General features: G+C 37.6%; 1 protein-coding gene and 1 pseudogene across 8 annotated transcripts in view; both read left to right on the plus strand.

The window, feature by feature from the left end:
- NFIB (nuclear factor I B) overlaps nt 1–26,513 on the plus strand; it is a 235,151-nt gene that overhangs the window by 147,813 nt on the left and 60,825 nt on the right. For all 8 annotated transcript variants that reach the window (XM_037061955.1, XM_037061953.1, XM_037061956.1 and 5 more), the window contains exons 4-5: nt 18,295–18,363; nt 25,831–25,951. In XM_037061955.1, the coding sequence (XP_036917850.1) occupies nt 18,295–18,363; nt 25,831–25,951 (190 nt within the window). The remainder of the gene's footprint in view (nt 1–18,294; nt 18,364–25,830; nt 25,952–26,513) is intronic.
- LOC118998028 (60S ribosomal protein L27a-like) lies at nt 6,785–7,384 on the plus strand (annotated as a pseudogene).

Here is a 26,513-nt window from a genome sequence, read left to right on the forward strand (position 1 = left end):
TTAACATTTCTTGGTGATCATGGTATCTCCCCTGCCAGGTAAGTATCATTGATGAACATGTCTAAAATTCAGTTTAGTTTCTTTTCTACCACATTTGAGTTTTTCTCCTTCTAAAGATATCTTGGGTGTACCAGAACCTACCCAGACACACTTGGCTAGAGTAGCTCATGAGTTCCTTCTAAAGGACCTCAACGTATCCATTCTCATCCTCAACATATTCATTCATGTTCTCCTTTTAAAGGTCTCTAGAACCCACTCTCACCTCTCATTTCCCATTATCGTTATTTGGGTTCTACAGTTTATATTTTTTGCCTCAAATTGTGCAAAAACCTTAAAATTGTCTCTATTCTTTCCTCACTCTTTCTCAGATGCTATATATGAGTACACTTCATAAAACTCAAATCTGACTTTCTTCTTGATGGCCTACCCCTTATAACTCATGTTCTATGTCATGGCTGGAAATGCTGTTCAGAGGCCAAGTATACCAAATTCCCTTCTTTTTCCTTCTTCCAAGTGGTACGTTCTCTTCTTTGCCAGGACTGCCAAATCCAACCTACACATTTTGTTCATTTTTTCTGTCCAAACTATTCCGTGTATGTTATCAGATTACCCTAGACAGGGTTGAAGAACTCTGTCTTTATTATGATTGGTGTTTTGCATCGTAAACATTTGTTTTTAAAAATGAATAAGTTACTACTGTAACCTAAGGTTTTTTTCTTTTTCTTGACACACTCTCAGAAGCGTTATTTAAGAAAACAGGATGTCAGTACTTAGACATCGCGGCCCAACTTCTCCACTTTACTTATGAAAACAGGGCAAAGAGGTTAAGTGATTTGCCTAAGGTCTCAATTACTTATTGGCAAATGTAGGTTAAAAATCATTTTTTTTGCATGGGCCAAAACATTAAGTTAATAGTAATCCCACTACATTATTATTACTTTTCTCCTTGTCTCCATCCCCTAAAAATAATACAGTTTATTGTGGTGCACTGCCTTGAGTTAAAGCGAGAGAAGTTTGGCCTAAGTATTTATGACTATGCTCTGCTGTGAAAGAGAAAGAAATGAGAAATCTTTCTGTTGAGATTTTTAGCCGGAACAAGTCTGAATCTCCTGGCACTCACAGTGGGTGCCACACTGAGTCCCTGGGGGGCAGCTGGGACAGCTGTAGCTTCTGGGACAAGGGGCAGTGGGTAGAGGGTGAGGAGAGGATGGAGGTGAAAACTGAGTGACCCTTGCCTCAGTGGGGATGAACCTGGGGAGGGATTTCAGCTGAGAGATTTGGGGAGATTTGGAGAGATCAGAGCACTGATGAAGGAGAGAGCCTCCTCTTCACCAAGTTACTGCAGTTGCTAGAGCTCAGGAGCCCCCTTCTTGTTCTCTACTCTGATTTTTCTCCGGGGGCATGTGCCTTGCATTTATAGGCCAGGGACCCACTTGTTACTCAGTCACAGGAGCAATCTAAACACAGTGAATACTCTCCTTTCACAAAGCTATGAAAGAAAGGACTGGTTCTTGGGCTGTGGTTAGTTATTCAAACTGTTGTTTTTCCTTCCCTTATAACTGTTGCAGGACCTGTGATACCTGAAATGATGCCATAAGGTAACATCAAGTCTAGGTGAAATGTCAATGTATTAATATAGGCACTTAATTTATACTGTGTGTAGCACCAGAAGACTTTCAAGAGGCCTTGCACTTAAATAGGCTGTAGTTTGTTACATTTTTTAAAATGCTGCAATAACATATTTTTAATTTCTTTGTGGAGTATGCCCATTCTTCACAGTGGAGGTTAAAAGGCCACGTGGGAAGAGGTCTCAGTGGTAACTACTCCTGGGTTATGCTGTGACTGTACCCACTGCTCTGCACAGTTTCTGTTGCTGCTCTTTCACTCACGTGTCTCAGGTTCCTTTTACCTGCCTGCCTGCATCTGAAGTTTCCTCTTAATTTAAATTCTTTTCCCTCTCCATACTCAGAAGGTCTGCTTTTGCAGCATCTGGCTGCAGTTTAATAATGCAAAGCGTTTTTTCTCCTCACAGCTGGAAAGCTGGGGTTGTTTGATAGCACAGATGAGAGTGGACTTGCTCCAGGTTAGTTAAATCACCGAGCTTTGCAGAAGCCAAGCTTGTTGGATGAATCATCTTGTAAAACTGCACCCGGGGAACCCTCAGTTGCATATTAGAGCATCATGATGGGAAAGAGGGGTCAATTCTATAGTAATATTTTGCAAGTACAATAAAGTACAAAAAATAGCTATCTATCGATTGATCGATCACCCTACCTACTGACCTACCTACCTGAGTGTTAATGTTTCTATCTCATGGGGTTATAGAATGTGATTTAAAGTTATTAGGCAAATCTACTAAAATCTCATTTCTTTGTTCTTTTTTGTAATTATAAAAGAGTATCAAGATAAGTATTAATTTAAAGCAAGTACTTATGGGGGGTAATTTGACTCTTGGCTTTTGCATAATAATGTCATTGGATGGAAGAAGAACTTAAGAAAAAATAGGTTTTGGTTTTCAAAGTTATTACAAATCCTTTTGGGTCTTTTGACTTGTATGCTGGTTTTCAAGGAACTTGAACTCCTTCATTTCATTTTATATATACAACTAGGGGCAGATTCCTGTTTTCAGTGAAATATTTGTAATTCCTGATCCCAATAAAGATACTTCCCTATACTTTGAACATATCCATATCCCCATGTCATTCAGGAGGAAGAAAACAAGAAAGCCGCTTAAATTTCAGATTTGAGTTTATCATCATTAAAATCATCATGCATACTTGTTGATGACATGAAATAAACACTGACAAGGTGCATTTATTTTCCACGTATTACATGGTTTCATTTATAGGATATGTCTGGAACAGGCAAAGTCAATAACCATAGAAAGTTGATTAGTGGTTGCCAGAGGCGGGGAGGTGAGGGAAGTGGGTACGTGACTATTAATGGTACAGGGTTTCTTTTAAGGTGAGTTAAATGTTCGGGAATTAGATATTGGTGATGGTTGTACAGTGTTTCGAATATTCTAAAAACCTCTGAATTGTACATGCTAAAAGGTTATTTAAGTTATACTTCAGTACAGCTGTAGGGTTTTTTGTTTATTTGTTTATTTGTTTGTTTGTTTCAGTGCCTGTAAACCATCTGGGAAAAAAGGTCTGGAGCTTCAAGCTAGGGTGGAGATTTGGGGGGTTCTGAACCTGGGGTTTAGAGACATCTGGGGATCTAGGAGGAGGCTGCAGGTAAGCCCTGGCACAAGGAAGTCACATGGAAGTGTTCATGTGCAATTCTCCGAGCGCTCTCATGTCGTGGTGTGCAGCATGGGCCACTGACAGGCTACGTGATGGGAGATTATGTCTCCATTGTTTATTTTGGGACACTTTTTGAATGAAGTGGAATTGTAGTTTCAAAATTTGATATTTTGGATTGCAGTCATTTTCCGAACTCAGCTACGTTCTAAGCATAACAGTAAGTAAGCAAGAATTATAAAATTACCATCTTCCTCAGGATATAAAATACTCTGCCATTTTATACTTAGTATGTTATAGTTGATATGCAGAATAGCCCACGTACATTGCATGACCTTACATAGTGTCAACTGGTGAAGAAGGGAGGGTCTGGGAATTTTGAGAGAGCATGTGGAGAAATGAGCAGATGGATGAGGAAAGGCCACTGGTGGGTTGCTCTTAAATGAGGAAGAAAAAATAGTTTAAAAAGAAGATAGTTGGCACAGAAAAGGATGAAGGCATTAAGAAGTACAAACTGGTAGATACAAAATGGTCTGAGGGATGCGCAGTAGAACATAGGGACTACAGTGAATAATATTGTAATGACTAGGCATGGCGTCAGGTGGGTATTAGACTTATTGGGGGATCCCTCTGTAAGGTATAGGCATGTCTAACCAATATGCTGTACACCTGAAACTAATACAAAATAATATTGAATGCCAAATGAAATTCAAGTGGAAAAAAAGAAAGCAGTTGTATCTTTCGGAAAGAAGAAAATAGTTGACACTGAATCTTAATGCATTACCATTTCTTAAAACAAATATTTGCATTCTGTTCTTTGAACTAGAGCACCTAGATTTTAAGATATTTTTTGTAATCTCTATAGCTGACATTTTGCCTTGGGTCATAATCTCTGTGTTATAGTCATCATATATTATAGTGATCTCCATAGTGTACAAATAGGATTATTTTATTCCCCTCCGTATATGTCTTCAAAGGTTCTCACTCTAGATTAAGTCTAACCTTAGTGCGGCATCTACCATGGCCCTTCATGCTGCGGTGTCTGCTGGCCCTGGCATTTAGCCTCAGCCTTGGCCGTGTGCCTCTCCTCGTCGGCTTGTCCATGTTGTTTGTTTGCCTAGAATTCCTGGACTTCTTTGACGTCTCATCAGTGAGACTTCTCCAGACCCTCTCTTTGGTACAGCCATAGAATAATAGCACTTACTGCATTTTTATCACTATTTACTTGTCTGCTTCTTTCAGTGAATTCTGAACTATTTCAGGTACGGATTGTGTTCTTCCACTTGTAGAACTAACATGGAAGGCAGTGCCTGGCCAGAGACAATGTTCAGTGTATACAATGGAACCTTAGACCAGTAACAGGCTAAATAAATTGTAACCGGTACTATAGTAAGGAGGCCATCCCTATCTCTGGACCTGACCTACACCAGGAAAAGTGGGTGTTTTATAGAGACAGTTAGTGTGCCTCTTCTTCCCTATAGGTACACTGCACTCCAGACACAACTATTTGGAGGTGTTCTAAACTTTAAGCCTTGGGTAGCATTCATGGTCTGATGAATTTTAGGAATGTGTCAGACTGAGAGTTGTACTGCTGTAATATAATTACTGATTCAAAATACTAGTCTTGGAGGGAGCAAGTTTCTCTTCTCCCAAAGTGAGGAATTGGAGAAGGCCTGTTTGCTGTTTTTATGCTTTGGTTTGGTGTGTGTACTGTGCTGTTGCTGGGGTGTACATGATCATCAATGAGGAAACGGGTAAGGTGGCTTGCTAGAAGCTGAAAAAAGTATGTGACTGATAGTAGTTAATATCTTTAAAAGGTTTTCCTGATTATAGGATATTTGTGATTCACTTGTGATTTTTTTTTGTCATGTGGGAATATTGTCACTCTGTAAAAATTTGGAGACCAGTAGTTAAACATCACTTCCTCAAAGAGTTTTTTTAAAACTTATTGGGGTATAATTTACATAAATTATAATTATCTCTCTATGGTATTTATATACATGGAAGGGAAGGAAAGGAAAGGGGGTACATATATAAAATAAGACGAGTTTCTTATATGTCTATAATTGTAAAACCATCACCACAATCAAGATGGTGAACATTTCTGACTGCTTTGGAATCTATCCCTTTCTCTACTTTCATCCTCAGATGACCTCTAATCTCTTCTCTGTCACTATAGGTTAGTTTACATTTCTAGAATTCTATGTAAATGGTATCATATAGCATGTATTCTTTTTAGTTTGGCTTGGCTTTGAGTTTTGTCCATGTGGTTGCAGGTGTCAATAGTTTGCTCCTTTTTGTTGCACGGTACCGATCCGTTACATGAATACATTGCACGAGGTGTGAGGTAGGGGTAGATGTCCTACATTTTTATTGTGGAGATCCAGTTAATCCAGAATTATTTGTTTAAAAGACTTTTTTTTTTCATCGAGTTGCCTACCTTCTCTTAGCAAATATCAATAACCATGTATTTATATGTCTATTTCTGGTCTACCTCACTGATCTGCATATGTCCATCTTTTGCCAGTACCAAAGTATTTTTGATTTTGTAACTTTGATTTTGATTTCTGTAACTTTGTAAGTCTTTACAAAAGGTTTGAAAAATTAGTTTTATATCTTTTATATTTTCATAGAAATAGGAACTGGGTATCAAATTTTATCTCTCTCTCTCTCTCTCACACACACACACACTCATACACCCAGAGAACAGCAGGGTTAGGAAATGGAGGAGAGAGAGGGAGTGAGGAGGAAGAGTATGGGAAGATATCTCACTGTTTGATTTTGTTTCCTAATGTAAATTCAAACATTCTCCACTCTGTACTAGAGCCTAACTCCTTATTACCAGAAACAAGGCCTTTTCATGAACTTGGTCTCATCTGTCTTTCCAGAGTCTCACTAATGGAAACTGAGGGTTTCCATATACTATCTGGTATGGTCTTGTATCTAATTGGTGGGGTGAGAAGAGCCCACCTCTTCATTATAGAGTCTTGCTCGATGAAGGACCAGCTGTCACTGGAATTGGTTGAAAGCTGTGCTTATTAACTTTGACTAACACTATTACTTGTATTACAGCTATTGCCTTTACCAATGAGTTTGTATTGAACCCTGAGCACTTTATATGACTTTCTCATTTAATCCTCACCCAAAATCTATGGTTTCAGTATTGTTGTTATAGGAATGGGGGGGGGGTTAGAGAGTTTCAGTATTTATTCAAAGTCAATAATAAAAAAGGAGCGAATCTGGAAATTGAACTGAGATAGAGTTTAGAGTGCTTAGCACAGAGCCTGTCATATAATAAACAGTAAGTGACACCCACTATTATTATCAGGATTATTATTATTTATTTTTATTATTGTTACTTATTCAGATCCAATTGTGTCAGCTCTAGAGCCCTCAATCTCAACCTGTATTGAGATCTTTACTTATAGTAGCCGAGGGACTGACTGCCTTAGACTTTTCTGAGGCCAGACTCTGCATCTGGATAGAATATCCTCTAAGTAAAAAGAAGCAACAACAATATGCCCTGGAGGGGCAGATACTGAAGAACAAAAGAATGGGCACTTACTTCATCAAGATCCAGAGCAACAGGTCCCATACCTCGTGGGGCTTTGCGGAGGTTTTCCTCTTGCATCTCAGCCACCAACGTGCCATCCAGGCTGACGAGGACCCGGAGACTTAGGGGCCACGTGGGCCACGGCACAGCCGCATCGGCAAGCACGGGAAGCACTGGGGAGGCTGAGGTGATGCTGGTGGCTTGCATCATCATGGGATCAACTCTGACAACCACCACTCAGGTTACTTTGGGAAAGCTGGTACGAGGCATGACCACTTAAAGAGGATCCAGAGCTTCTGCCCCAACTGTCAGCCTCGGTAAACTGTGGACCTTGGTCAGTGAGCAGACGCTGGTAAATGCTGCCAAAAATATAGGCCCACAGCCCCTCCCATCACTGATGTCCTGAGATTGGGCTACTGCAAAGTTCTGGGGAAGGGATTGCTCCCAAAGCAGCCTGTCGTTGTGAAGGCCAAATTCTTCAGCAGAAGCACTGAGAAGATTAAGAGTATTGGTGGGGCTTGTGTGCTGGTAGCTTGAAGCCACACAAAGGGGAATTCATTAAATTCTCACAAGTGCAAAAAAAAAAAAAGATCCAGAGCAACATACATATATATACACACATATTATACGGTCATGGAAAAAGTCCAGCCATCGTTAATATAACAAGAACGGTTTGTGTGACCTTGATGTAACCTGCCAGTCAAGAAAAGTGGACTCAAATGTGCGTGCATGAACAAAGACAACTTCACTGTACTAATCAGAGGGGCAGTAGATGCCATTGATTGAGCATGTGTACTGTGTGGCTGTCACATTAAAAAAGACTGAACATGTAGAGCAATGAATCTGCATCAAATTTTGCATTAAGCTAGGACATTCCTCTGAAGAAACTATTCAGGTGACTCAGAAGGCTTTCTGGGACGATGCAATGAGAGCAATGCAAATAAAAGTGGGGCAGAAATGCTGCTTCAAAGATGTTTGAGAATCTGTTGGAAGTGATCCACATTCTGGAAGGCCTGCAATAAGCAGAGCACCTGAGAATGTTGAACGTGTACGGGTTGCAATCAGAAATAAACAAAGATCGGTGACGGACAGAAGCCTAGAGCTGATCTGGGGATTCCAAAACCTACTGTGTCCGAGATTTTGATGCAGGATCTTGGTATGAAATGTGTTGTGGCAAAATCTGTTCTGTGGCTTCTGCTAGAGTGGCAGAAGGAACTTTGTGCTGTAGTTGCTAATGATGTTGGGAGAACTGTGTGAGGTCCTGAGGTGCCTGCTTTGAAGGGGACTGAAGCATTGTCCTGTGTACCATGTTCTGGTATCTTGTATCTTCAATAAATGCCTGTATTTTGCACATCGCGTGGCTGGATACTTTCTGGACAACAACAATGGTCTGGGTCCCAAATTCCAGATCATATTGAAAAATTGTAGCAAAATACATGTCACATAAAAGTTATCATTTTAATCATTTTAAGTATACAGTTTAGTGGTATTGTTTATTCACACCATTGTGCAACCAATCTCCTTAGCTTTTTTTCCTGTAAAACGGAAACTCTGCACCCATTAAGTAACAACTCCCCATCCTCCACCCCCACCAATCCCTGGCAACCAGCACTCTGCTTTGTTCTGTGAATCTGAATATTGTAGATACTTCATCTAAATGAAGTCACACAGTATTTGTCTTTTTGTGAATGAGTTAGTTACAGATTGCACTTTTAAGAACTGGAAAAGCACAGCAGTTAGAAGGAGATTGGGTAACTAGGAATGGCAGACTTGTTTCCCCTGTTTAGAAAACATTGTTGTTCAGTTTTGCTGAAGACTTTTTACTGTTTGCTTTTATATATATTTTGATTTAGATTTGTTATTAGGGAAGCCTGTTTCTCTTCTTGGTGTAGCATACATTTCAGCATCAGTTGATATGGTTGTGTACATGGGTCTGTGTCTCATTATTATATTGATAGATTTTCTGGTAATGAACTACACTTCATGGAATTAACCCTAATGATAATAGTGCATTGTTCTTTGGGTAGCATTGCTATAGTCAATTGGAATATATGAATTGGATATATTGAATCTTATTTAGGATTCTTTAAATTGCATTTGTATATGCTGTTGGTCTTTGGATTTTTGTTTAGTTGCTTTGTTTTGATGAAGGATGTTGCCAAGTTTAGTTATTTAATTTTTGCTGGCCTAATAAAGGCTCAGGAAAGTGTTTTCTTAAGGACTTGTCATCATTTTCTAAGGCCTGCAACAGTGTAAATAGCATTGGAATGTAAAGATTTGGCAGAGGACAGATAAAATGCAGCTGTGTACCCATTTATATCTGCTGCCTTCTTAAAAGGTGTTTTGAAATCACTTTTAAAATTCTGTTGTAGGCTTTCTAAATTTTAAAGTGCATATGAATCCCCTGTGGATTTCTTGAGCTGGAGATTTCGATTCCCAGAATCTGAGGTGGAACCTTATTTTCTACACATTGTAACAAACTTCCAGGGGATCCCAGTGTTGTTGGTTCTGGGATCACATTTTGAACAGGAAAATGCTAGTGCAGTGGTTCCCACCTTTGCTGCACATTGGAATCGCCTGGGGAACTTTCGGAACATCCTCATCCCTAGGTTACATCTATAACAATTAAATCAGGATAGCCGAGGGAGGAAGCCAAGAATAAATTATTTATCTCAAATCCCAGGTGGTCCCAATGCCCAGCAAATATTTGGGAACCACCGCACTAAGGTTATTGGTCTATTCCTATTTCCACTTTTCTCAATTTTGTTTCAGTAAGTCATTATCCATTTACGTTTTTAAAGTTATGGCCGCTAAGCATTATTTTCTAATAATAATGCATTACTTTCTAATAATTTTTTATTGCATTTAGTTCATGGTTTTCTGTTTTGCTGATCTTTTCAGGGAATCATCTTTCTTTTTATTTATTGTTTTAAATACTCCCCTTTTTCCAGTTTTACTAATTTTAGCTTTTATATTTAATTCCTTATTTAACTTTTTTGAGTTTTTTTTATTCTTTTATGTTATAAACATTTCTTTAGTTTTTTTCTTTTTCTGTTTTCTTGATTATAATTTTTCTTTACATTTTCTGTTTGATTCATGGTTCATTTTCTTAATTTTCAGATAGTTCAGAAAATTCAATTACTTTATTTTTCACTTCTAGTTTTATTTTCCCAAGATGAGACCATACAACCTGGAAATCTCTACTTTGAATAATTTGTTAAAGTTTACTCTTTAGTCAAAAACATGGTTAGTTTTTATACAATTTCCATTGGTATAACAAAGTGTTGTTTGTATTACAATGATATAAACTTAGTGTTTGATAGTCGTGTTCTGTTATAAAAGAGATGTATTCAAAATTCTCTCTATATATTTGTATTTTCTCAAGTTTCTTGTTTTTTGATAAGTTTTGTTTAATATATTTTTCCACAGTATAGTTTGGTGCCTGGGGGATTGGTGATTTCTTTTCTTCATTAATTGTGCCTTTATTCATAATGTTCTTTCTCCTGTTTATTGTAAATCATTGTAAATTCCATGTTGACCTTTGCAAGTTGACATTGCTTTCATTTGAATTTGCCTGATTTCTTTTTTTCTGCCATTTTGTTTTCTACATTTTATTCTTGTTATTTTTTGTCTTGTGATCCTTGAAAATAGTTGCATTTTATTTGTTTGAGTTGATCTAGGGCTCTTTTTATAGAATTATTCATTCCACTTATATTTATTGTGGTGAGTGATATACTTGATTTTACTCTTTCTCTCTTCCTTTATATTAATTATTTATTTTTACATCTAATGTCCTTATTTTTGCTGTCTTGATTAGGTTTCTATTCATTTTGTTTTGTTTTCTCTGTTAATTTGGAAGTTCTCCTTTCCCTTTCTCTGTCTTAAAATGTCTCTCTTTATTATTATTTAAAAACAATATACAGTTTTCATATTGACTTATAGGTATTTTGATTATCATCTGTATTTTCGAGAAAAAAAATGTGAGGTGTAGAAAAGTTGCCTACCTTGCAACTTTACATAGGTTTACATAGTAAATGATAGGGCTGTTTTTTTTTAGTATATTTTAACATCATTTTAATATAATTATAGTAATGATAATATATAATTGTATATTTACTATAATGTAGCCAACTTAGTAAATATTCTATAAGCATAGAATATTATGCTCATAAACTAAAAAAAATTAAAGAGAGTCAATGATATTCTTGGAAAATATATAATAAAATTGTCACAAGACCAGAAAACCAGAGTAAATTTCATGAAAGACTCAACGTTGTCTAAGAATCTTCTCTGAAACAAATTCTGAGAAGATGATTTTGTGATTTTCCCCCCACACTTTCAAGAACTTTTAATGTTTTTCCCCCCCAAATTAATGACTTATCCAAACTATTTTATGAAATATGCATATAATTCTGGTATGAAAACTCGATAGATGAAATAGAAAAATTCCTAAAATGTATTTTAACTACATATAAAGAAGTTGAAAGAAACTGTTAGCAAACCAATTCAACAATAAATTAAAAGAGTTTCTTTCCACAGACAAGCAAAGATAAGTTAATCTGAGATTTCTGTAATATATAATGCTGTAAGGAAGAAAATGGGTAATTTCTACTAATGCCAAAAAACCCCCCAAACCATTTAATAACATTCAACAATCATTCTGATCAGAAAATGTATTTAAACTTGAAAAAAGTAGGAATAAGTAAATATATCGACTGATGAAGAAAAATATCAATCATCAATTAATAGCCAACATTGTCATTGACTGTGAACCTCTAGAAATAATCTCATCAATATTAGGAATAAAATATTCCTGCTAGCACAATTCCTATTTTGCCTATTTTTTAATGTTAGGTTCAGATGGATAATGCATATGTATGTGAAAAATATCCAACTTTGTCAAAATTAAATAAATGAATATTATTACATTAATGATGTATTTTCTCCATCAACTTGTCACAGTTAAAAACAAATCACTACTAGCATGGGTGACATGTACTTCTGGCAGCGGGATAGTGACATGGACACACTCACGGTCTGTCAGAGGGAATACGGCCGGGCAGAAATCTTTTTCAAAATCAGCTCAACAGTTTTTACCAAGAGCTTTAAAAGAGTGTGTGTCCTTTGACCCTATAATTCCACTTCTGGGAACTCCAGCCGAAGGAAAGCAAGAGAACTGCTGACAAAGATTTGTGTATGAGGATGTTAATGATAGTGCTGTTTATAATATTTTTAAAAATGGGAATAACCTAAAATGCCAAACCATAAGAGAATGGTCAAATAAAGTATGATGTGTCCATGCAATGTAAATTTATATGAGCATTAAAACCATGCTTTTCATACACTGTTTAAAGGGAAATAGTGTTAATTAGTAAAAAGCAGGACACAAATTTATTTAAATTTGGTCTCAATTTTATAAAAACATACACATATACACATATGAATATATGTGAATAAATTTAATGATTGCTTAAAAAATACTGAGAAGCACAGGTAATATGTTAATAATAGTACTGTGTGTTAGAGTCAGAAAATTTCTGACTCTCTAGCAGATTACTTATATCTCCATCAGGGATTTTCATTTCATATTGAAGGACACCTAATTCTAAGTTAACACTAGAATGTTAACTTTTGCTGTAGGCTGAGGTTCAGCTTCTGTGCAGAAGAGGGAATCATTATCTCTGCAATGATTAGTGGGTCTATTTCACACTCACAACTTCATCATTTATAATGGACGGTTCAGATCAGTCAGAAACTGAAGATAGAGCTGTGTCTTACAACATCACTACCAAAAATCACAAAGGGTTAGTCGTGGTGGTTGACGTTTTATGAACATTGGCAAAGAGCTAGTGTGAAATATTCTCATCCTCTCCCCTTCTGCATCCCTAAGCAAAGGATTTAGTCATCTTTTACACTCTGTGGAAAGAAGTGAACAGTTGGAATTGTTGGGCTGGAAAATGCCTGTGAGATATATAGTGTCCTGTTCTTTCTCCAAAGCAATGCAAAAAAATTAATGGGAAACAGCCATGTAAAAAAGTGGAGTCTGAAGGTTACAATGGTCTTTGGAGATGCTTTTATACAATTTCCTACCAAGTGATAATTTTTAAATCTAATGGAGCTCTCTATGGCTGGAAAATCCCTACCTCTGTAGACACAGGTTTTGTCATCTGTAAAATGGTAACATGACAACTTGTAGGTTAATTGTGAGCATTACGTGAATTAATGCTTTTGAAGATCTTAGCACATTAGCTTGGCGTACATTGGTTATTATTACCTTTGCAAGGTTTCCCATTCCTTTCTCGGGCTTTTCTTATTGGATGACAAATCTGCTTATTGGACCAAAAAACAGTTCCTGGAACTATGCAAAATAAGTCTAATCCACCATCCACATTCCCAGTCCTTCAAATACTTGAAGACAGCCTTCATGAATTTAATAACTGCTTTCTGTGGCCTATTTATTTTTAATTTCAAGACTAGAACACAGTAGACTGTAAAAATGAGTGTTATCAGTCTTCCTTTGGATTTTCTATGTAAATGTTGTTTAACATTCAAATGGTGCTGATTATAATTTGAGATATTAACAGTTAGATATGCCATTGTGTCCCTCTGTTATTGTTTTTAAAGAGGTTAAACACTGTATTAACTTGTGAGTAGTGATTTATTGTTGCTTTTGTTAAAGAAAAATGAAAAGAGAAGTAAAATAATATAGTTTGATACTGCCTTTGAGAGTTTTCAGTTTGCAGAGGTCTTTATTTCCTACTCAATTTTGCTTTTTAAAAAGCATACATGTGGTGTAAATACAACACCACATAAATGCCGCGTTGCTCTTGGCTTCCTAGCTTAAGCTGCTGTGTAATATTGCTCTGTAACCATTAAACAGCTGCTCCGCCTCAAAGATGCTCTTATTTCCTTTGGTAGACAAAGGGTATTTACTTCATGAATGTCTCCAAATAGCTTTAAGATCTTTGGCCTTTGTATCAGCTATTTAGATTCGCAGGGGTCTATCTAACATGAAAACCGTGTTTCTGGAAGGCTCCTACAGCCTGGAGGCTACAACAATAACTGCACTTCGCTGAGTCTCACCCTTTATATTATCACAGGGCTTCTGACCCCCTGCATGACCCACCCCCCCCTCCTAATTTTGCCAGAGTCCTTATGTATTATTCCCTGTATCGTGTGAGCAAGCACTATTACCCTCAATAACTGTCCAGGTGTTGTGTCATTCACTATTCCTTTTCTTCACTCTGCCTCATCTTGGGTAATGCCTGTCCATAGTAAGGGCCCTGCCGCACACAGGCAAGTGCTGGGGCTGCCACCTGCTTCCGGCGCTTCTCCCAGGCCCAGTTGCCTGATTCCCACAGCCCCGCACTCTTGTAAGGTCGTTGTCCGTAGGCATTACCGCCCATCCCCAGGAGTCTCACCATGCTCCATGCAGGAGCAGAGCTCAGTGGGAACTATCGGGTTGTAGTTTTATCTAGTGGGTGCCGCAGCAGCTCTGACATATTTTCACTACCTCTCATAGTTTTAGTAAAATAACTTTCAGTTTTTCTTGTAGATTCAAATTTCTTAGAACTTGGGGAGCTGGAGGTGGGGTAGGGAGAAATACCCCGCTCCATTTGGAATTGTCTTCCCTTTTCTATGGAATAGTCCTTGTATCTGCCTGTGTGTGACTGCCTTCCCACTAGTAGGATTAGCTTGAGACTGCGCAATTCTGTTACGAGGCCCCCAACAGGCCACAGCCAGCTACATCTTAATGGGCGTGACTGAGAAGCAAATGGAGCCCCAACTGCTCATTGGAGTAATAAGGAAATAAACTTCAGATGATACATACGTATTGAAATGTTATTATATATTTGACAAGATGTAATTTGTATAAATATACTGAAATGTTCACCATTTATTTATTCACTCATCAATTTTTTATAGATATTTTTGAACTCTTACCCTTGAAACACTTCTAGTTACTTGGTATATATTTTGTACTACATGCCTAGAGTTACACACTAGTACACAACAAAGTTAGAGAGCTACAAGCTGAATGTAATCACTACTCTTTTCCATTCTACCCAAAAGCCTAAATAAAACCTCCAGCAAATGAGTTCTGGGGTATAACAAGGCTCATTATAGGTATACTTCAACCTTGAGCCATCTAACTCTCCACTGTTATAAAATTACTAGTATGCTCTTTGGTGATCCTGTTTCAGTAAAGTGTATTTGAAAATTTTGTCCTGCAAGCATTTAGTAGTTACTGTAGGTAGGGGTGCCCAGTTAGTTGTTTGGGAGATACAGAGATGAACAAATATTTGAGCCACTCCTTCAAATAAAGGAGCTGATAATTTAGTAAGAAATACAAGACTTGAAAACAGTTATCTTGGAAAACTTGAATGTCCAGAGTGATGTAAAGTAAGTACAAATTATGTGCTATGTGAAAACATGAAAGAAATTGGTCATAGCTGGCACAGGCGTTGGGAGTAGAGGGTAGAGGTGCAGATTGTGGAGTGGATGGGTGAACTGGCGCTGAAGAATGAGAGTTGAGCGTGCAGCAAGAGGCCTTCTGACCAGAAGGGAGCTGCCTGAGAAACAGACGAGGGCGGGCCTTTACAGAGTACAGGTGAGGGCGAGTGACCTTGTCTGATTGGCTAAGTATGGGAGCTGTGGTCCTGATAAATGAGGTCTAATATAATATGTAAATAAGCCCATATTTAATATATTCACCATACATAAACTTCATGTTTACCATATACGAAAGTGTAATTTATACTTTAAAACAACAACAAAGGCAGCAAAAATCCTTGTAGAAAATGATAGTGGTTCAGAAAATTAGAAATATCTTTATCCCCAACCTCACAAAGGGAGTCAGTGTCTTTTTTGGTTTTCATGTCTTTTAATACCCTGTTAGCTGACATACAAGTTGCTCAATAATCACTGAAATGAATTCAACCTGGTGAAAAATTAATTGCTCAACATGTAGGAATTTCTCAAAATAGAAGTACATCAACTGGGGACCTTTGGTTACCATCCTCTTAAAATCATATATTTCTCACAGTAATGACTTCATATGAGGCCTAAGTTTTATCACCAGGTGGGATCTCATAATTTCTTCTCCCTCTTTCTTTCATTTTTTTCTAAAGAAGGTAGATGTGTGGGTATGAAACAGTGTTCCGTCATAGATGACTCCACAGTCCACAACAGGAAAGCACACGAGGGAGGACCCCCCTCCCCAAAACTGCAGTTGTCTTCTGCAGGGCGGGCTCCTTGTAGTGGGGGCTTCTCCCACTAGGGGAGTGTCTACGAACCCATCGGTCTCAGTGTACCAGCTAGTGGTGTTGGGAGAGGCGGTGTTGGTCTTCACTGAATTTTTCTTTAAGACTTTCAATGAGTTTGCCCATTTCCTGATGGGGGATTTACAAGTGCACCTGCCCACACCACCTGAGTGTTCAACAGTTTTTGACCAAAAACCTCATGATCCCCATGCTCCACCCCCCATATTCACCCTACCTTGCCCCAAGCAACAATTTTTTTGTTTGTTTGTTTCCCTGGATGAAAAAATCCTCAAAGGGAAATGTTTTGCTAATGTGGAAGAGGTGAAACAACAACAAAAGTGACTGAAGCACTATAAGGCATCAAAATCGATGCGTTCAAAAGTTGTTTTGAGCCGTGGGAAAAACGTCTTGATAGGTGTATTGCCTCAGATGGACAGTACATTGAAGGGACTGAAGTTTAAACATCTAAGAATAAATACACAATTTTTTATAAATAAATTTTTAGTTTTTTGGTCCCCTCTCATATATTATGATTAAATGATTTTCTGTCTTTTCACGCTGTGTGTGGTTAAAAAATGGTGTGGTAACTTTGGTTCTGGTAAAATTTCTAAATGCAGGTTTACAAATGATTTGAGCATGTCTAGAACCTGGTGCATATAATTCAGTGTGTGGGCGATCGTTGGCTCCTGCTGCCTGTTTGCACTTAGTGGTAACACTTGATCAGGGCCTCTGTGGGCTTTATGTTTTTATCTCACTTATTATTTATAACAACTCAATGGTGTAGGTGATTTTATTATCTCTAATTTATAAATGAGGGGCTCTGTGGTCCAAAGAGTCTAATAACATGTTCAGGATCCCAGACTGGTACACGGTGGCTGGGTATCACATCCCAGCTCTTTGACTTGAGTGCTTTGTATTGCTAAACCGCCAGTGAGTGCCTCAGACCCCTGTAATGAATCTCATCCTTTGGTCTGCCCTCCTGAATCTTTAAGTAGAATCCAATCATATTGCCAGTTCTTAGAATCTAGAGCTTTTTCTCGGAAGTATTTTATTTCTGAGTATTTTCAGCCTCTTTTAAATCTCTCCTTGGGACAGCAGCAAGTAACCATATTCTTCATTCCTAAGGTGTTCTATTCCTCCTCACCCTCATTACGCCTCCTTCACATAAATGAGAAACTGGGGACACGATTGGTGTTTGTGGGGGTCCGCAGCTCTAGTCCTGGCTACAGCTAGACCAGCTACCACACAGGTCTGATTTACTCAGGTGCCTGAACTGTTGTCTACAGCTACAGTGGACCCTGTATGTGAAAGTCATGGAAAGGTCACATGGCATTTCATGGAGGCCTGGAATCACTGTTGTGTGCTAGAAAAAGTGTCGGTTCTTGAAATGAAGGAAGTCCAGGGGAGTAGTAGCAAGGGTGAGAAAGCAAGGCCATTGTGTGGAGTATATTAAAGGTGCATGGAAGCCCTGGCTGGTGTAGCTCAGTGGATTGAGCGCAGGCCTGAGAATCAAAGGATCTCGGTTCAATTCCCAGTCAGGGCACATGCCTGGGGTGCAGGCCAGTTCCCAGCAGGGGATGCACGAGAGGCAACCATACATTGATGTTTCTCTCCCTCTCTCTTTCCCTTTCCCTCTAATGATAAATAGATAAAATCTTTTTAAAAAGTGCATGGAAATAGGTTGATGCAAAGAGTATGTACAAGTTCTGCTTTTGTGTGACTCATGACCCTGGAACAAGGCTGGCAGTGCTAGTAACAGCAGCTCACTTTTCTTTAATCAGGGAAGGGTTTGTGGAAGAACAGTGGGTTCAAGAGGTCTTTGAAGTAACTCCAACAAGGTGCTAATTGTGGTTGTGGTTTTCCTTATCCTTTCTCTCTCTCTTTTATTTTTTTCACATGGATGGACTTTAGTCTACCAGCTGCTACCAAGCTGAATTGCATTTATGAACCTTCCTTCTCTATGGGTGGGCTATAGCAAAAATAACCATACCGATTGTCCTGTACCTTTAGAAGGTTTTAAAAAATTGTTTTAGACGGTTATTTAACATCTAAACTTTTTATTTTAATTTAGACAGACCCAGTTTGATTCACAAGAGTTTGCTTTTACTTGTTTTTGTTGTAAGCTTACATATTTTTTTGTTCTAACTTTTGCTTTAAAAACACTCAAATTCTGGTGTTTAATCATTATTTAATTCCTGCTTATGTTGATCTTTTCCCCCTTGATATTTATTTTCAGGATACCTTGAAGATAGTTTTGTAAAATCTGGAGTCTTCAATGTATCAGAGCTTGTGAGAGTATCCAGAAGTAAGTAAATTGTTTTCTGATTATTTAATTTTACAGTAAGATTTAAGATATTTTACATTTTGAACCTTAAATACAGTATGAAGGGTAACCATATATTAAGACAAACAGAGTTTTAAATTCTCTGACCTTTGGATAAAATCGCCAGTGAATATATTTTGCCTGATTTTTCTAAAATATTTTTCTTTAAATCATTGAAACTTCTTATGCAAAAATAATTTTCGGAATAGACAGAAAACTGTACTTGAAAAATAATTAAATAAAAAAAATTGAAAAAAAAATAAAACTGTACTTGAATAAGAATTAAATAAAAAATAAAATTAAAAAAATTATTTTCGGGTTGTTCTGATTTCTCTGTTAATGGTATTCATTGAACTCACTGTTCTCTCTGTGACCGTAGATGGTCATTTATATCAAAGGAAGTGTGATTAATTAAATGTGCTCGGTATTGTTATAATAACCCACATAAGTTTCCTGTAGATAAGTGTTTTTTTCATTTTACTAACATTTTGGTGGGGGCTTGGAGATGTACAGGATATACACGCTAACATGCGGAGTGTAGAGGGTTGCAGAAATTAACTTTGCAGATTGCAGTTGGATATAGATAGAAAGCATTGTTACTCAAAACAATATCCAATTGTTTTAAATTACTACCTTACCTGAGGCACCGTTCTTGGCTGTCGAGGAGATGTTTCTTGGTTACATTCACCTGGCCAGCTACCTGAGCAAGGGGGAAGTTTCCCCCATCAACTCTTTTACTTATTACTAGTGTGTGCAAATATATATCTAAGATGCAGCTCTTAATGCACTGGTTACGTTAAAGGAGGTGACTCATTTCTTCCGGCTCTCTTCTCTGATTTAGCTTTTTTGTGTAACTCTGAAGGGTGTGTTTTCACTTGACATTTTGATAGCCTTACAGTTTGGAATGATGTTATTCAGATAAGGTAGAGGCACTGGGCTTCTTGTTTAAATTGTGTTTTTTACTTGGGTCAGATTCAGAGGCCATGAATAAAATTTATGGTGATCTAAAAGAACCAGTCAGGAATGAGTTACTGAGGGCAAGAATAGGTGGTGCTTTAGAGCTGTATTCAGTGAAGGAATCTCGAAGCTCGTAGATTACGGACTATGTCTTCTGAACCATAGTTTCTCAAAGAGTCCAAGTTTCTAAAGTTGTCAGTACCAATAGCATGTATCTCAGACATTTCTATGCACGAGCCTTTAAGATCTTAAGCAATTTAAGCTTTCTGACGTGATTGTCCGGAAGGTAAATGTACCCCCAAAAGACTTCTGTCACAGGTTATGCCCTTGGGGGCAGCATAGACCAGAACCTCGCACCCTGTGGTCCCAGGGTGCCTGTTTGCTGGGGAGAGGATTCTTATGGTTTACTCTGTTGACCGACGTGATGAGCCCTGTGGTATTTTCCCTGGTCAGTACATGGTGTGTGAAGGCCTTTGACATATGAGAGTTTTTTATTTTTATTTATTTTTGTATTTTTTTTAATTTGGAAAGGAACATGCTTGACTTACTTTTATTTTCTGGTATCATGTAAGGAAGCGGGTATTGGAAGATTTGTGTGTGTGTCCTTTCTCCACACTGTTCTCTAGCAGAGAAGCTATGCTGTTGCAGTTACAAGACATTATGAAAGTATTTGTTTAAATTTGTACTTTTCTAAGTTTCATGATAGACTTCCATCTTTCTTATGAGTAGCACAGTAGAGTCATCGATCAGAAAATATTGTTAGTTCCTCATTATTGGTGACATTGTGCTTGATGCTGTAGAAGGAAGGCCATATAAGGACCATTGAACGCCCAGAGTGATATTTTGAAAAATTCAAATTTGAAACATAAAACATAGATTAAAAATTACTTTTCTATAACAATTCAGAAATTAGGTAAATTTAACATACTTCATTCATTCTTTCATAACTCATCCTGTCATCTCTTAAAGGTTTTTATGTTACCTGTTAAAATAAACATTACTGATTTGTAATTAGTACATTAATTATCTGTATTCATTCATTAATTTACTCAGCAAACATTTATTTTCTACTCTGTATGCAAATAGGTATCTGAAGTGCTTGAGAAATTATCCTTTTAAGTGTTTTAATACATCCACATTATAATGTTATTTATACAATTGAACTTTATTGTTAATGAAATAAGGGTTTGCTAAGTAAATATAAACTTCAGTACAAGCCATATGTGCTGTATCACAAATTCTGACTTTTTGAAGGTTTTTGTCCTTGAGGGTTTTACTATAAACCCACTAATGTGTATGTTGACTTTAGCTAATGAAGCTATTCAGTTTTAGGGATAGTGATCTTTCTGTTGAATGATACTATCTCCATCTTAAAAGTTGATTTAAGATCAGCTTTTGGAGTGAAGAGAACAGTAAGAGAGATTAAGGGTTGACCTCTGACCCTTAGAATCTGAGATTCTTTGGAGCTTGGTTTCTAAGAGGCTATTGGCAGCCTCTTAACCATGATTTGCAGCTTTCAGGCTTCTTGCCTGTCTGCGAGAGGTGCTAGCACTGGTCTATGCGTCTGACGTCCGTTCTCTCAGAGGCTCTCAAACAGGAATATCTGTCTGGGACTTGCTGTTCTCATACACCTTGTCAGGAAATAAATTTTGTGGGTGTGCTGTTTTAAAATCTGGCCATGTTTATTATTAATCTGCTTTTTTCCCTGTCAACTCTTATTTGGTGTCAGAATGCACACTAGAATTTTACAGTGCTCATATGTACATTTGTAGACAGATTATTTTTATTACTGATTTGGGATTCTGGAGTAACCCTCTGGAACAAAATTTAGAAAAAATTCTATTATTATTTATTTTATTATAACTTATACCTAGTAGGTTTATGATCAAGTGATCTGTGCTGTCAAGCATTATGTGTTCCATAGAAACTATAGATCTTTGCCTACATACTGCATGAACTTAATAAATTTCAATAATTTTATAAGATATAACCTATAAGTTTCCTGTTGGTAACTCAGTTATTTGAATTGTATTCATTACTGTTACAGGAACCAGACAGATTGCTTTCTTTCACTGCGCCCCGCCAATGCCTCCTTCTATCACATGCCTGCTTTCCAATGTCACATAGAACAAGGTTCTAATAATAAACTGTAGAGCATGTGGTTACGGTGGGATTTCTTACCTTGCGTTTTTGTAACCTCCGGTGTACCTCAAGCCACAACAAGCAGCTGCATTTTAGCTTTCCAAAGGATTTAAGCCATTAGGCACAGTTATACACTGAACACAAAAATGTTCTGGGTAAAATGAGGCTAACGTGAATTATATATAACACAAACAATCTAACGGAAAGCAGAAGCTCAAGAATTTCGGAGCTGAGACTACTCATGTAGATAGTGATTTATTTAATTCCTAGGAGTAAAAGAAAGATGTTCATGATATATTTTTTGATATTCCTCTGCACTAAAACTTGTGCCCCATAATCATACTTTCTTAAAAACATTGTAAGTTAATCTTGGCCTACCTGATATTGTGGTACAAATCAACTGGCAGTAAACACATTTCAAATGTTTATAAAAATGTCCAAGTAAAAAAAGTTCCTTGAAAGTCTGTGGTTCCTTTGGAAATTTCTATTCAACCTCACCAGTGAAGAGAGGCAGGAAGACTGAGTAAACTATGCATTCCTCGAGCAAGGCTCCGGGGCTCTAGAATTTTGCTACCAAGGCACAGGACACGCTTTTTCTCATTAGGGCCTTTGAAGGCCCAATAAAATCAAGTGAAGAAAAAAAAACTATTCTTTTTTTAAAAAAACTGCTATAAAGAATTTTTTATTGAGAGGAATCTGGCTTATATTTTTCTCATACCTTCTAACTGTGAACTAGAGTAGGTATTAAAGGATAGAAAGCTTTGTATTATTTTTAAGTATTTTTTATTGATTATGCTATTACATTCTTCCCATTTTTTCTCCTTTATTTACTCTCTACCTGCCCCCCCCAACCCTCCAGCATTCCCCCACCTTTAGTTCATGTACGTGGGTTGTATATGTAAGTTCTTTGAGTCCTCTGTTTCCTATGCCATTTTTATCTTTCCCTATCTATTTTATGTCTACTAATTATGCTGCTTCTTCCCTGTACCTCTCCCCACATTTCTCCCTTCCTCCTCCCCACAGAACTTCCTCTGTGTGATGTCTATTTCTCTGATTCTGTTCCTGTTCTGTTTGTTTGCTTAGTTTTTGTTTTCACTGTTTTTCTTTTCTTTTAGGTTCATTTGTTGATAGTTGTGAGTTTGTTTTCATTGCATTGTTCATATTTTTTATCTTCTTTTTCTTAAATAAGTCCCTTTAATGTTTCATATAGTAAGGGCTTGGTGATGTTGAACTCCTTTAACTTGACCTTATCTGGGAAGCACTTTATCTACCCTTCCATTCTAAATGAAAGCTTTTCTGGATAGAGCCATGTTGGATGTAGGTCCTTGCTTTTCATGGCTTCAAATACTTCTTTCCAGCCCCTTCTTGCCTCCATGGTCTCTTTTGAGAAATCAGCTGGTAGCCATATGGGAACTCCTTCATAGGTAACTGTCTCCTTTTCTCTTGCTGCTTTCAGGATTTTCTATTTGTCTTTAATCTTGGGTAACTTAATGATGATGTGCCTTGGTGTGTTCCTCTTTGGAACTGTTTGGGACTCTCTAGGCTTCCTGGACTTCCTGGAAGTCTATTTCCCTTACCAGGTTAAGGAAATTTTCCTTCATTATTTGTTCAGATAAGTTTTCAATTTCTTGCTGCTGTTCTTCTCCTATAATTTAGATGTTGGAATGTTTCAGGTTGTTCCAGAGAATTCTCAGCCTCTCTTCATTTTTTTGGACTCTTGTTTCTTCATTCGGATCCAGTTGCATGTTTATTTCTTCCTTATATTCCAAATAATTGCTTTGAATTCTGGTTTCATTCTTGTTACTGTTGGTCCCCTGAATATTTTGCTTTATTTCATTTTAGGTATCTTTCATTTTTTGACCAAAGTCAATCAGTTCTGTGAGCATTTTGATGACCAGGGCTTTAAATTCTCCATCAGATAGGTTGGCAATCTCCTCATTGGTTAGTTCTGAAGCTTTCCTCTGTTCTTTCATTTCAGCCGTATTTCTTTGTCTTGGTGCAGATGATTGGCTGGGGCTTAGGTGTTCACCCTGGCAGGGCAACCCTCTCTCCTGCGCTGCCTGTGGGAGAGGGGCCAGAGAGGGAACAGTGATAGTGTAGCTCGTCTGCTCTCTCTCGAGTACTTTCCAACAGACTCTAGTGTCAGACTGGAAGTATCTCTCACTGGGGCAACCCCAGCCTTAGCCCATAGTCAGCTCTGAGTCTGTTTTCCCCTTAAGTCAGTCCCCCCTGAGCTGCTCTGCCAAGCTTGGAAGTCGGGCCCGCCACGCCCCCCCCCACCCCCCCTCCCCCCCACCCCCCCCTCCCCCCGCACCTCCAGCCATTTTCCTGAGTCGGCCCACATGGTCTGCCTTACTGGTCTGGTTGTTCTAGTTCTGGTTGTTGATTTTTTCTTTAATTTCTTGGTTGCTGGAGTTCCGTGCAGTTTGATTTTTCTGGCGATTTTGGTTGTTTATTGATTTTAAATAGGTTGTTATCCTCCTTTTGGTTGTACAAGGGAGTGAAGGGTTTCTATCTATGCCTCCATCTTGGTTGGAACTCAAAACTATTCTTCAGTACTGTCCTTTGATACCAACCTGCCTGGTTTGCACCTTGCCTATTGTCTCTACTCATGACTTTGCTCCTGACGGAAACCCTATTTGAAATGACCTCCTGTCAAAACCTTATGTTTATATTCTCTAAGGTCTAGTGCTAGGCTTGGCTTTTCCACAGACTTCTTGGACTACTCAAGCTTGTGTTGGAATCTTCCTCCCTTGAAATCCTACAGCATTTATTTATCATGTCATTCATTTGAGCAGCTTCACTATAATCTGCATTATGCTTGTATTTATGTTCTCATGAGTGATTCGTTTACCCACCTTGTTGCCCAATATGTTTTAAGGACCAGGGCTATCTTAGACTATTTTGTGTCCCTTGCAACACCTGACATAATGAACACAATCAATAACTTGTTGAATGAACAGATTTTCAACAAGTAGGTTCATTTATACCATCATCTGTTTTGAGCATATTTTTGAATTGGTCCATCTTTGCTGACCACTTTAATCTGCAAAGGAAGAAATTTGTGGAGGAAAGCAAAAAAGGAAGGAAACTTATATTTGTTGAATACCTGTTATGCACCAGGCAAAATGCTGGGCTTTTATTACTGTTGATCTCATTTCATCCTCAAAACAATCACAGGTGCTAGGTTATTATTAGTCTCATTTTACAGTTTAGGAAACTGAGGCTCATAGCTTATAAGTGGTAGAGTTAGTTCCAACTAAAAAGCTATCTAGCAAGACTGTACTCGTTCTAACAGAGCAACCACACAGATCTATTCAAAGCATCTAGAAAAAGTTTTTAAAAAAATTAAACTGATGTACAAAACCCAATATAAACATACAAAAATCTCAGTTCATGCTATATAAGCAAATTCAAAAAGATTCCTTGATTTACAAAATAATATCTTAAATTGTGAAATTTCATGTGTATATTTTAAATAATTTATAAGGTTGTAGCACAAAAACATTTTCCCCTCACCTAACGACATTTTTTTTTTTTTTTTTTTTGCTTTTAAAGGGAGGAAGGTGGGGAGAGGGGGAGAAAGAAACATTGATTGGCTGCCCTGTGTGTGTGCTGGACCAGGGATTGAACCCACGATGCCCTTTTGGTGTGTGGGACTCTGCCCAAACCACCTGAGCCACACCATTCAGGGCAGCACAGAATTTTTTGAAAAACGAAACTTAATTATTGAGAAAGGCTACACTTACAAATTCATATTCATATGAAACCTGAATATCTATTTTGGGAGAAAACAAGTTGGCTTTCTTTCATATTTTAAAATTTTACTTATATACCTGTCATAAGAATTATTTCTATAATAAATATCATGATTTCTAATCCATTATTATATTAATGTTAATATTACTGTAGAATAATGCTTGTTATATATTTATGAAATTGATCTGTATTTATGTAATGATCTGGTTTTTGAGAGTCAGCTCAGTACAAAGCACCTTGCTTGGTGCTGAGCATAGTTTGTTTTCTCTGATGCATCTGTGGATGAATGGGGTGACAGATATAGGTACAGCTAATACAAAGAAGTGAGTGAGGAAGGTTGGAGAGTTGGATTATGGGAAGTGGTAATCAATAGTTACAGTCTGAGTGCCTTGGATTTCCAGACTTGAACTTTGGTATCAGGAGGAAGTTTTTAAGTCCCGCCCCAGCATATGGTTGATATTAGAGTCTTAAAAGTAAAGAGAGTGCTCCTTACCCTTGCCCAGAGGCATGGAAAATATTAGATTATTACATTTGAATAAAGATGACAAGTGTAAATGTCATTCCCAGTGTTTCCTTTGTTTTAATTCTCAGCACCCATAACCCAGGGAACTGGTGTCAACTTTCCAATTGGAGAAATCCCAAGCCAACCGTACTATCATGACATGAACTCGGGGGTCAATCTTCAGAGGTCGCTGTCTTCTCCACCAAGCAGGTAACTGGAAGAAGGGGCTCTTGTTCTCAGTCTGTATGCAAATAGGGAGGCAGGGAGGTCTAGAATAGGGGGAACAAAGCCCAGGGTTGAAGAGTTTTTTCTGGTTTCATACCGATTTTTCATCTTTCCTCATAAAATTTATTTTTACATTAAAAAATTAAATGTAATTTTCATTCAAAGCATTTTAAAAACTTTTTGGGGAGTGACCAGAGAACTATTAAAATGTATTGATATGATTTCTATCCTGTCTGTGAAATATTATAATTCTCCAAGTTAACTAATTCTTTTGGTGACTTTAAAAATGACATTGCCTTGGCAAAGAACCCTGGTTTATGATTGATCCATCCTACTAACTTTTACCCAAATACCACATACAAGCTGGGGAAAATGAAACATATAAAATAAAATGTGTCATTTAGTTAAACTTAAAAGTAAAAGGCCTCATGCTAGGCCAAAGTTTGCCAAGTTCCTCGATTAATCGATGTTCTTTGAATAATTTAGTGAGCTCTCAGTTACCAATGAAAATATTACCTGCTTTGAGATTTGGTTTAACCTCTTTTTT

This window comes from Sturnira hondurensis, unplaced genomic scaffold (genome assembly GCF_014824575.4).
Source record: "Sturnira hondurensis isolate 20B ecotype Veracruz unplaced genomic scaffold, ASM1482457v3 Scaffold0013559, whole genome shotgun sequence".
Taxonomy (NCBI): domain Eukaryota; kingdom Metazoa; phylum Chordata; class Mammalia; order Chiroptera; family Phyllostomidae; genus Sturnira; species Sturnira hondurensis.